General features: G+C 55.6%; 1 protein-coding gene across 1 annotated transcript; it reads left to right on the forward strand.

Moving 5' to 3' along the window:
• The first annotated feature begins 841 nt into the window (after positions 1–841).
• Positions 842–7481, forward strand: LOC122429576 (serpin B6-like). Its single transcript, XM_043450018.1, has 6 exons — positions 842–1159; positions 2826–2975; positions 4032–4149; positions 5109–5251; positions 6628–6783; positions 6969–7481. Exons 1-6 carry the CDS (start codon positions 995–997, stop codon positions 7371–7373), a joined length of 1137 nt encoding a protein of 378 aa, XP_043305953.1. The 5' UTR covers positions 842–994; the 3' UTR covers positions 7374–7481.
• The last annotated feature ends 3854 nt before the right edge of the window (positions 7482–11335 follow it).

Consider the following 11335-nt stretch of genomic DNA (forward strand, 5'->3'; position numbering starts at 1 on the left):
GGGAGTGTTTCCTCTCCTCTACATTCTTCCTGGCTGGTCTAGTAATTAAATTGACCTAAGACAAATCAATAGCAGAAAACCAGCCCCACTGAATTTTGTGCATATGGTAACCTCGAAGATACAAGACTCAAAAAGGGACAAGGCAGGCTGTGTGTGTGTGAAGATTTGACAAAACAAGGGGGTTGTGCTTGGGTAGCAAGTTCGTGAAGTGACAGGGTTTGCTGGTTTCTGTTCAGCCTTTTCAGCCTTGCATTCCCCTCTTTGGCGGTAAAGATTTCTCTCTGTCTCCTGGTCCAGGGAGGGTATTTGCACATGGAGATTTATTTTCAGCTTTCAGGGGGAACAGAAGAAGGGCAGAAATGGTTTTGCAACAGCTGTTTCTCAAGTCTCCTTAATTCAGAGCTGTCACTGTGCTACAGTGGAGTGTTCTGGGGTGAGCTGCCCTGCACCCCATCAGGAGCACAGATTTCCTGGCGCCTCCCTGTCCTCATGCAGGGAGCTGACGCAGGGCCCGGAGCGGGGCTGCCAGCCTGCACGCCCTGCGGCTTCGGGCCCTTTCCTCGGGCTCACCTGCTTTCTTTTCCCAGGTCGGTGTCTATCACGGATGCTGCTTTCTGGTGAAGACCTGGGGTCTCTCAGCTCTCATCCCTTCCCACCACACACAAAAGGCCCTGAATGCTTGCCCACTCCCGCCCCTCCCCACAGTGTCCTGTTCTGGACCAGACGCCCTGTGTGACGGGGCTGTGACCTCCGAGGCCGGTCCCTGCAGGTGGACGTGGGCACCTCCCAAGGCCCTTGTCCCGAACCGGGTGACAGGGCCTGGGCATGGTCAGCAGGGGAAACCCCGAGGACACCGAGTTTTGGGCGTGTACCTGTTTGCTCATCGAAGCAGAGCGTTAGCACTCACAACAGTCAGAGCAGATGAGATGAGGTCGACCTGTGGCCTGAATTTACGTGACACTGGTTTTAAATCCATCCTTTCAGACTCGCCACAATGGATGCGCTGTCAGAAGCAAACGGCACCTTTGCCTTGACCCTTCTGAAAAAGCTGGGTGAAGACAACTCGAAAAATGTGTTTTTCTCGCCGCTAAGCATCTCCTCTGCCCTGGCCATGGTCCTCATGGGGGCCAGGGGCAACACCGCAGCCCAGATGTCCCAGGTACGTTCGGGAAGCCGGTTCTCGCTGGCAGCCTACGGTGTTTCTTTGGCCGGTGAGACGGTGTCCACAATCCGAATCCCAGAGGCCTTGCTCGAAAGACAGGCCTCGCTCCAACGACTGCCCCTTCCTGGGCCTCCCTCTCTTCTCTGGCTGGTGGCCTGGGGCTCCTGACTGCGCAGCACCCGATTCCAGCAGGACAGGCTTGAATGAGCAAGCGTTCATGGAGCCTCTGCTCCGACCCGCTGCCCAAGGCCCTGCTGGCCGAGGCCCGTCCTGCCGAGACACCCAGAGCCAACCCCGGGCGGGCTGCACGGGGTGTGGACGTCAGCTCCTGGGCCACAGTGGTGGCGGAGCGCTGACCTCTGCCCCCGTGGGGGTCACAGCCCTCCCTCATGGGGGTGCCCTTACCCCTCCCAGGGCCTGGGGTCCAGAGGGTCTCCAGGTATACCAGAGTCCTGATCCCCCTCCTTGAGCCTGGGCCTTGAGTTTGACCTCTGCCCTAAGGCCATCACTTTCAGGGTCCTCTGGAGCTGGAGAGCCTGGGAGTGAGAAGCATTTGCACTCTCCACCCAGCAAGTGTTAGGACGCAAATACGGGGGTGCTCACGCTCAGTCGTGACCGGCGCTTTGTGACCCGTGGACTCTAGCCCTCCAGGCTCCTCTGTCCATGGGATTCTCCAGAGAGAACACGGGCGTGGGCCATGTCCTCCTCCAGGGGATCTTCCCGGCCCAGGGATCGAACCCGCAAGTCTTGAGTCTCCTGCACCAGCAGGTGGATCATTTACCACTGCGCCACCGGGAGACGCACGTGTTCCCTTTAAGTTCTGCCTGAAAAGGGAGCAGTCCCCTCTGGTGCTCGTCACTGACTCCCCTCCCGCTTCCCAGGCTCTGAAGGGGCCGCCCTCTCTGTGGGCACCTCCTGTGCAGGTTCCGATTCTGGGGGGAGGGCTGGCCTTCCCGCCCCGGACAGGAGTCTCTCCAGGGCTCCCGCCCGAGCTCCTCTCCTCCAGCAGTGGTGCCCCGGGGCCTCAGGCCTTGGTTGTCTGGACCTTCTCTCTGTGGCTCCTGTCAAACTGCCCTCGACCAGGAATGACCGGGACCAGGCCTCAGACTCTGCGTCCTGGCCGCACGGTGCCCGCTGGGCTCCTGTGATCCAGGAGCGGCCCCGGTCCCGCGAGGAGCTCTCCTCTGTGTGACCGCTCTACCGCTTTGTCACGAGGCCCCAGCAGGATGGCTGGGCATTTCTGCACCCTGGCAACAGGGGGCAAGACAATGAACATGGAGTTGCCAGGCCTTTACGAAGGCCCAGGCCCAGAAGAGCCACTTCTGTGTCCCGCTGGTCGGAGCCCGGCCCGAGGCCAGTCCTGACCCAAAGCCGTGGCCTGTTTGTGCAGAGACGGGAGGCCTGTCCGCCGGCCCTGTCTGCAGGCAGACCGCGAGCGCAGGGCACTGGGCTCGCCGAGGGGCACTTCTGTGCCCGCCATCACTGTCTGACCCCCGCGGGAGGCAGGCTGGGGGGCTCCCAGAGGCCTTGTGCCTTTATTTGGGTGAGTCTTGCTTTAAGCGGCGGGGAGGGTCAGTGCGGTTCCTAGGCTGTCTCAGTGTTCTATCCATTACTTGTAGTCAATGCGTACTGCAGTTGTGAGTTTTTATGTTTTTGATTTCAGACGCTGTCTCTAAGCACGAGCAGTGGCGGAGGTGAAGATGTCCACCAGGGTTTTCAGAACCTTCTCAGCGAAGTTAACAGGACCGGCACACAGTACTTGCTCAGAACCGCCAACAGGCTCTTTGGAGAGAAGACTTTCGATTTCCTCTCGGTAAGTCATACTCGCGTTTTCCCGAAGCAGATAGAGACCGAGGTCGTGAGGAGGCGGGAGCTGGGCCTTGTGGTGCAGCTGAGGCCCTATGGGCTGAGACCCACACGGTGGGCGGGGAGTGGGACTCCAGTCATGACCTCAGGCTTCCTGGAACCGATCGGTCATTGCCTGTAAGAGGAGGCATTGTTCACATGTGACAGCATTGTTCACATGTTCGTGAAGCTTCGATGAGATGATTGTCAGAGAACTAACACGGATCATACCACAGTTGCAGATGAGTTGGCCCAAACAAAGAAGTGATCGAATAGAATATTTCTGATGTTGTTTTTCACATGTTAGAAGTTTTTTGTGCATTGTGAGGCTTGTTCAATATTTTTACACATGTCAATATTTTGATTATCTCTTCCTATGCAGAATTTTTTTTTAATTTTTTTCTTTTTTACTGTGGTTCTATTTAATTGCAGTGCCTTCATGATTTTTAAAAATTTTTAATAAACAGCTCAGTAATCTGTGATTGTGTCCTTATTATATAAAAATGCAGACAAAGCCAGAGTCCTCCCACACTCTCTTCCACGCCCTGGTCCCCATGCCCAGTATGAGGGCTTGTCCCCTGTGCAAAGAGAAAGTCTCTGCATCTCAGGACATGTGTGTCTGTTGCTGTTCAGTCACTTGGTCATGTCCAACTCTTTTGGAACTCATGGACTGTAGCCCACCAGGCTCCTCTGTCCATGGGATTGTCCAGGCAAGAATACTGGAGCGGGTTGTCATTTCCTTCTCCAGGGGATCTTCCCACACAGAGATCAAGCCCACATCTCCAACACTGGCAGGCAGATATTTTACTACTGTGCCACCTGGGAAGCCTGTGATTTTAATGTCATTTATTCACTGTAGCTAAAAATTGAGAAACCGGATTGAAGGTTAATTCCTCACACTCATTTGTACATTCCACAAGAAACCTTCAAATGATCAGTGTTGAGGTTTGGCGCCGTGAAGAAGTGAGCTGTTGGCGTGGTCTGTTTCTGTAGCCATGTGATTCTGTCACTCCGTCTCTCCTAGTCTTTCAGAGATGCCTGCCGCATATTCTACCAAGCAGAGATGGAAGAGCTGGACTTTGTCAGCGCTACGGAGGAGTCCAGGAAGCACATAAACACCTGGGTAGCCGAAAAGACAGAAGGTGAGGACATGTCAGTACTTCTGTTTGCATAGTATTTGAATCAGTCTTGTTAGCCATCAGTTCCTTCCCAAGACCAGCAAATGTCAACAGGAATGGGTTTTTTCTATGAATAACTGTAACTTTCAAAATCCACTCCTGAAATGTAATCAGGAATCAATTTCTCTAGCTTTCCCCCCTCCTCATCAGTATTTGGTGCATCTCTTCCAGAGCAAACACACTTTGATTTTTTGCTGGTGCAGTAATGTTCATATAGTCTGCCTTCTCACAAAGGGCGGAAGGGAAACTCTGGATGCGGGCTCCACCCCCCTGCCTGTCCAGCGGAGCTCACGCTCTGCGGGTCGCTGAGCATCACTGCAGGACACTCGGTCAAGCCCCGGTCCACCTGCGGTTCTTCGTTCTCGTGCTCGCCACGCTGGCTTCGACCTCTCCCCTTCAGGACAGTCCCCTCACGTTGTAGACCGAAGATTCCTTTTTTGTCACTGTGAATTATCCTGCCCTTATTTCTTCATTGTATGTGTTTTATGCAACTCAATGTATCTTTGTGAGTAGAGATTTTAAGGTTTTGGTCGCTGATTTTGCTTTAGGGGCCAGGCTGCCTGTACGGGTTTCCCTGGTGGGTCCGATGGTAAAGAATCCACCTGACAATGCAGGAGAGGCAGGTTGGATCCCTGGGTCAGAAAGATCCCTGGAGAAGGAAATGGCAACCTGCTCCAGTATACTTACTTCCCCGGGGAATCTGATGGACGCAGGAGCCTGGTGGGCTGCAGTCCATGGGGTCACAGAGAGTTGGACACAGCCTAGCGAGTGAGCAGATGACTCGCTGTCCATGGTTGTCTGGGGGACAGTGAGCCCTCTGGTCAGTGCCTGACTCCTCCAGGGGACGGGCCAGTAAATACTGTGCCCAGCACCTCCCCCAGGGAACCCTGCTAGCTTACTGGCTCTTTAATTCTGCTTTGCAGGTAAAATTAGAGACTTGCTCGCTGCAAATTCAGTTGACCCCATGACTCGTCTGGTTCTCGTGAATGCCATCTACTTCAAAGGAAACTGGGCTAAACCGTTTAACAAGGAGCACACCGTGGAAAGGCCATTCCATGTCAGCGAGGTGAACAAGAATGTTTCACAATAAGGAAGGAGGTTCCTGGAAATGGTCCCTGGGGTCCCCTTGCTTTACGGAGCGTGCAAGCAGGCTGACCTCAAGGAACCTGTGCCTCTTGTGGCCGTCGTGTCCGAGATGTGGATCCGGGCAAACCCTGGCTTCCTCTCTCCCTGCTCCTCATCTGCTGTATCCTCAGGGGCGGTCCATGCCACGGGTGTTCCGTCTTGTATCACACATCCCCCAGGGCAGCTCGCAGGTCTCTGGGCCTCCTAGAATTCCCAAGATCCAGGTCAATCTCGAGACCGTGGCTTTGAAGCTCCATGGCCTGTATCCCAAACGTCCTCCCATCCGTCAGTAGCTACCGGCACACGACGCCTCTCTGCAGGGCCGTCCAGAAGCCCCTACGGTCTCACCAGCCGAGGTTCTGGTTCCTGGTGTCCTCCTCTGAGCTCTCGCAGAGCCTGGGCCTCTCCCAGTGCGATCTCCCAGAGCCCCTCTGGGCGGTGCAAGGACCAGGGAGGTTACTTGGAAGTTTTCCTGATGACCCAGGCTGGGCTGAGCGTGGTGGGGTAGGAAGCACAAGTCAGACTGTATTGCATGTTCATTAATCGCATGTGTTTATTCTCGGCCGTGCTGGCTCTCCTGGCCGCAGCCTCTCCTGCAGCTGCCGTGGTGGAGGCCCTCTGGGCTCCGTGCTGGGGCTCCTCCTGCTGGCGCTTCTCTTGGGGCCGAGCTCGGGCTCCAGGCCCGTGACCTCAGGAGCTGCGGTGCCGGGCTCTCAGCCCAGGCTCAGTAGCTGTGGCCTGAGGACTTAGAAGCCCCAGGGCTGTGGGGTCTTCCCAGACCAGGGATGGAGCCTGTGTCTCCTGCATTGGAAGGTGGATTATTTACCCCCGAGCCACCAGGGAAGCCCTAATGTCTTTAACATAGAGCCAACATGGTTGGTTCATGGGTCAGCTGTGGGGTGGGGGGACAGGGGCCCAGGACACTCCAGGGTTGACTGGGGAGGAGTGGTGTCGCCATGAGCAGAGATGGGAAAGTATAGATGGAGCAGGTGTGGGGGGAACTGAGCCGCCAGTGTGGAAGCCGACACGAGGCTCCTTTGCATCCAGATGCAGATGTCAGGTAGGCAGAAGCCGGGGAGAGGTCCTGCTGGGAATGTCCGTGCGGAGCCCTCCTGGGTCAGCAGGAGAAGAGAAGCCTGAGGCCTGAGCGCTGGGAACCTGGGGGCGGGAGCTGGAGCCGAGCAGATAGCTGACGACGCGGAGCTGGGCTGGGTCTGGAAGACAAGAGTGTGTGTGCCCAGGTGGCCGGCTCTGATGACTCGTCCAGAGTGTCCAGGGGTCTCGTTTCCACCTAAGGTTTAATCCTTTCCTTTATAGACCGTGGAGAAACCTGTGCAAATGATGTTCATGAAATCCACCTTTAAAATGACCTACATTGAAGAGATAAGCACCCAGATTCTGGTGCTTCCCTATGTCGGCCAAGAAATCAACATGGTCATCCTGCTGCCCATTAAAACCACTGACTTGAACACGGTAACTGGGAAGCCATGGCCCCGGGGCCCGGGGTCTCATCCGGATCGCTGCCGGTCACTGGACTCCGGGAAATCGTGTGCAGCCGGCAGGCCGCCCCGGGCCCGCAGGGCGCAGAGTATGGGTCACAGGGGCGTGCCCGGGGCAGCGCTGCTGCAGACCCTGAGATCTTCTACCTTCTCCTGCAGGTGGAGAAGGCCCTGACCTACGAGAAATTCGTCGCATGGACGAAGCCGGACGTGCTGGCTGAGGATGAGGTGGAGGTGTTCCTGCCCCGATTCACGCTGGAGGAGAGTTACGACATGGAGGGGGTCCTCCGAGACCTGGGCATGACCGACGCCTTCGACGCGGCCCTGGCCGACTTCACAGGATTGTCATACGGGCTAGACTTGCACCTCTCCAAGGTCATGCACAAGTCCTTCGTGGAGGTCACCGAGGAGGGCACGGAGGCTGCGGCCGCCACGAGGGCTGGGCCCGTGATGCGCTGCCTGCGGATCGTGCCCCGGTTCTGTGCAGACCGGCCCTTCCTCTTCTTCATCCAGCACGGCAAGACTGGGGCCATCCTGTTCTGCGGCCGCTTCTGCTCGCCGTGACGGGGTCGTGGAGGTGCCCCGGTGATCCTCACCGCTCTCCCCGATGTCTGGAAGAGCTGAAACCCCAGTGACCTTGGCGAAGGTCCACAAATAAAGGGCTGATGGAGACCGCCTGTGTGTGTGTGTTTGTGTGCCCGTGTGGTCTCGTGTCCCGCGCCTTCTCGGAGCTGCAGCCGCCATCGGAGGCGGGTGATCAGTGGTCACGCTGGCAGGGAGCACTGGCTGCCTGCTCTCTGGGTCCGCCCTCCGCCGGCCCCGTCCAGGCCCTCGGGGAGAGCGCTGTCTGCTCTGGGCCTGGAAGGATGAGCAGGCCTTCCCTGTCTCCTCTGCACAGTGGCCTCCCCCTGAGAACAGAGCGAAGCAGGGGCTACAGCAGCCACAGGGAGGGGGAGCAGGCCTCAGAGACCCCCGAACCTGAGCCCTCCAGAAACCAGCAGAAGAGGGGAGGGCTGTGGACCGAGACGGGAGACGTCCGGCCCCGAACCACTGCGTCTGCATTGGAGGGTCTGTGGTCAGAGGCCTGTTCTAGTGCTTGCCGTCCACACTCACTGAGCATGTTCAGTTGCCCCCAGGGGTCAGCGATGAGCAGACAGCTCCTGTTCAGGAGAAAGAGGCCTTCAGACCACGTCATGGATGCATGCCGGGTGACCTTCCATCCTGCCGCTGGTACTGGAGAAAAAGAGGCGGCTAAGGTTTCAACCAGTGCATCCCAAAGGAGATCAGTCCTGAGTGTTCACTGGAAGGACTGATGCTGAAGCTGAAGCTCCAATGCTTTGGCCCCCTGATGGGAAGTGTGGATTCCTTTGGAAAGACCTTGATGCTGGGACAGATTGAAGATAGGAGGAGAAGGGGCCGACAGAGGATGAGATGGCTGGATGCCTTCACTGACCTATGGACATGATTCTGAGTAACTCCGGGAGTTGGTAATGGACAGGGAGGCCTGGCGTGCTGCAGTCCGTTCGGTTGCAATAGTCGGACACGACTGAGCGACTGAGCTGCACGAAGGTTCCTGCAGCCGCCCGAGCTCCCTGCTGAGACGTGGGGCCGGCGCCCGGCCGATGCTGAGGTTCAGGTGGAGTGCGGTGAGGCATCCACTGGCCTCCCTGCGGCGTCATCCGGAGCTGGGCTCCCTCTAACCTAATGGTGTGACCCACATTCTCAGCCTGTCTCTGGTCCGCTGTCTCTGCTGTGCCCACGTCAGCACCTGAGCCTTGAGGAGAGACAGGCTACGGAGACGCTGCCCTTGGGAGCGGGCGGGCGGGCAGCCCAGCGGCATCAGCGCACCCCCCGCATCCAAGCCTGTGCCCGCTGTCACCTGAAGTGAGCCGTCTGTCCGTCCACAGTCCGAGGCATGACAAGCATGACAATCGTTACCAGCAAGTCAAGGGGCACTTTAGATATGAAAGCGAGTGGGTCTTGGAATTTCTTAGCTTCTAGGTGCTAGGACCCAGTCTAAGGAATCTTCTGATTCTCAAGATTAAACAGACAGCATTGCAGCTATTAGGGAAAAACCTCGAGCTGCGATGATTTCACAGAGCCGTTGATGATATCATTGTGCAGTCTGGGATTATAAATGGGAGCCCCCATATCCCTAGTGTGAAGTCTCACCCTTGGGGTGCATGCACAGCCCGGGATCCTTTCCTCATTGGGGGTCCAGACGGACCTCATTCGGGATTTCCCAGGGATGCTAGAGTCTGGATGTCGGCTGGGAACCCAACTTGGTGATGTGTGTGCTGGTACTTCTCTCTGTTGTTTCCAGGTCTTCTCTTTTCATAGCTGCATGCTGAAATTAAGGAATGTATTGAGAATTAAACCTGTTTATTTCTGTGTAACAAGCTGGAATCAAGATTGCCGGGAGACATATCAATAACCTCAGATATGCAGATGACACCACCCTTATGGCAGAAAGCCAGGAGGAACTGAAGAGCCTTTGATGAAAAAGAAAGAGGAGGAGAGAGTTGGGTGAAAACTCAACGTTCAAAACGTGAATATCATGGTATCTGGTCCCATCACTTCATGACAAATAGATGGGAAAACAGAGGAAGCAGTGAGTGACTTCATTCTCTTGGGCTCCAAAATCACTGAAGACGGTGACTGCAGCTGTGAAATTAAAAGACGCTTGCTCCCTGGATGAAAACTTATGTCTAACCTAGACAGCATATTAAAAAGCAGAGATATTTTTTTTACTAACAAAGGTTCATCTAGGGAAAGCTATGGTTTTTCCAGTAGTCATAATATGGATAGGAGAGTTGGATCATAAAGAAGACTGAGCTTGAAAAATTTAATGCTTTTGAACTGTGGTGTTGGAGAAGACTCTCGAGAGTCCCTTCGACTGCACGGAGATCAAACCAGTGAATCCTAAAGGAAATCAGTCCTGAATATTGGAAGGACTGACGTTGAAGCTGAAGCTCCCATTCTTTGTCCACCTGATGCAAAAAAGTGACTCATTGGAGAAGACCCTGATGCTGGCAAAGACTGAGGGCAGGAGGAGAAGGGGATGACATTGGAAGAGATAGATGGTTGCATGGCATCACTGACTCGATGAGTTTGAGCAAGCTCTGGGAGTAGTTGATGGACAGGGAGGCCTGGCGTGCCGCAGTCCATGGGGTCACAAGAGTTGGCCATGACCTGGTGGCTGAGCTGAACAGAACAGGGGGTTTCTTTTGTTAAGGAATCCTTCAAACGGAAAATGAAGGTGAAACTTCTGGCAAACCACCTGAGGACTTGGGGATTTGAATGTGGCTTTCCTTTGCAGAGAACTGAACTTTTTACCTGCGGAACTCTGTTCTGGATGGTGGTTCAGGCAGCAACCTGAAGGCCAGCCAGCAGCAGTCAGGGGCTCTCTGGGGTTTTGGTTCAGACTCACCTGATTCCTCAGCCACGCATCCCCTGCTTAGAGCTGGGTCACACCTGCCCTGCCCCCGGCGTGGCTCTGAGGCTCTGAGAGCTGAGGGTGGGTGGCTCCCACTCAGAGAACTGTTGGCGGCTAGAGCAGAGGGAAAGGGGCTCTCGCCCACCGGGGCCTGGGGGCCAGAGTCACCGGTCATGAGCCCGGGAGCGAGGACACGCTGCTTGTGAGGAAACAGGTGTCTTGGTTTCCGATGCCCGATCACCACAAACTCAGGGTGAATGTGTCCTGGAACCTCGCCATATGCACGACATTAACATACAATCGATATCATGTATATAATTTATATGTAATATAATTAACAACAGCAATTAGTGTCAGGCTGTGTGCACGTTCGCCTGAGATGCAGCCAGGGAACCCAACGGGGTTTCCCAGGGCCCTGGTTCTGCTCATGGAGCAGGTAATCTCTGGGCGGGGTGGGGGTCGGGGGTGGTGGGGGATACAGGAATCATCTAAACTCTCACGGTGACAAAGTCTCCGCTGGGTCTGGAAAATTCTATGACATTGCTGGTGAACGATTTTCACTTTCATTTCTATACATGCTCTTCCCTGTATTCCCCAGGCCAGGTTAGATTCAGCCCCAGAGAGAGTTTTTCTCTCTTCCTCCGCTCATCATGGTTTATGCGCTCCTGGGCTGCATGAGTCTGTGACACCCGTCCTCAGCTGGTGGGCACTGTCCCCCTGAAGACAAGTAGCAGCCCTGGAGGTATTTCTCTTGTCATCACTGAGGGAGGCGCAGCTGGCCTCTAGTGGGAGGTGCCCAGGCAGCCACACCAGGAATGGCCATCTGACCCCACTTGTCAGCCGTGCTGCCTTTGAGAAATGCTGGCTGGACATGTAATCAGCTCCCTTTCACGTCAGAACCCACCACATCTCCAGCACAGTGATGAGTCTGGAGGTTTCTCTTTGGGGGCCTAGTGGGTGACGTGCAAAGTCAGGGGTGGTATTTCCCATCAACAGTGGTGGACACAGATGTTCACCAAGCTTCCCATCACATCTCACTGACGTTAACAAACGCGACACGCAGTGTCTTCTGGAAACTGCCCACCAACTC

This window comes from Cervus canadensis, chromosome 28 (genome assembly GCF_019320065.1).
Source record: "Cervus canadensis isolate Bull #8, Minnesota chromosome 28, ASM1932006v1, whole genome shotgun sequence".
Classification (NCBI taxonomy): Eukaryota; Metazoa; Chordata; class Mammalia; order Artiodactyla; family Cervidae; genus Cervus; species Cervus canadensis.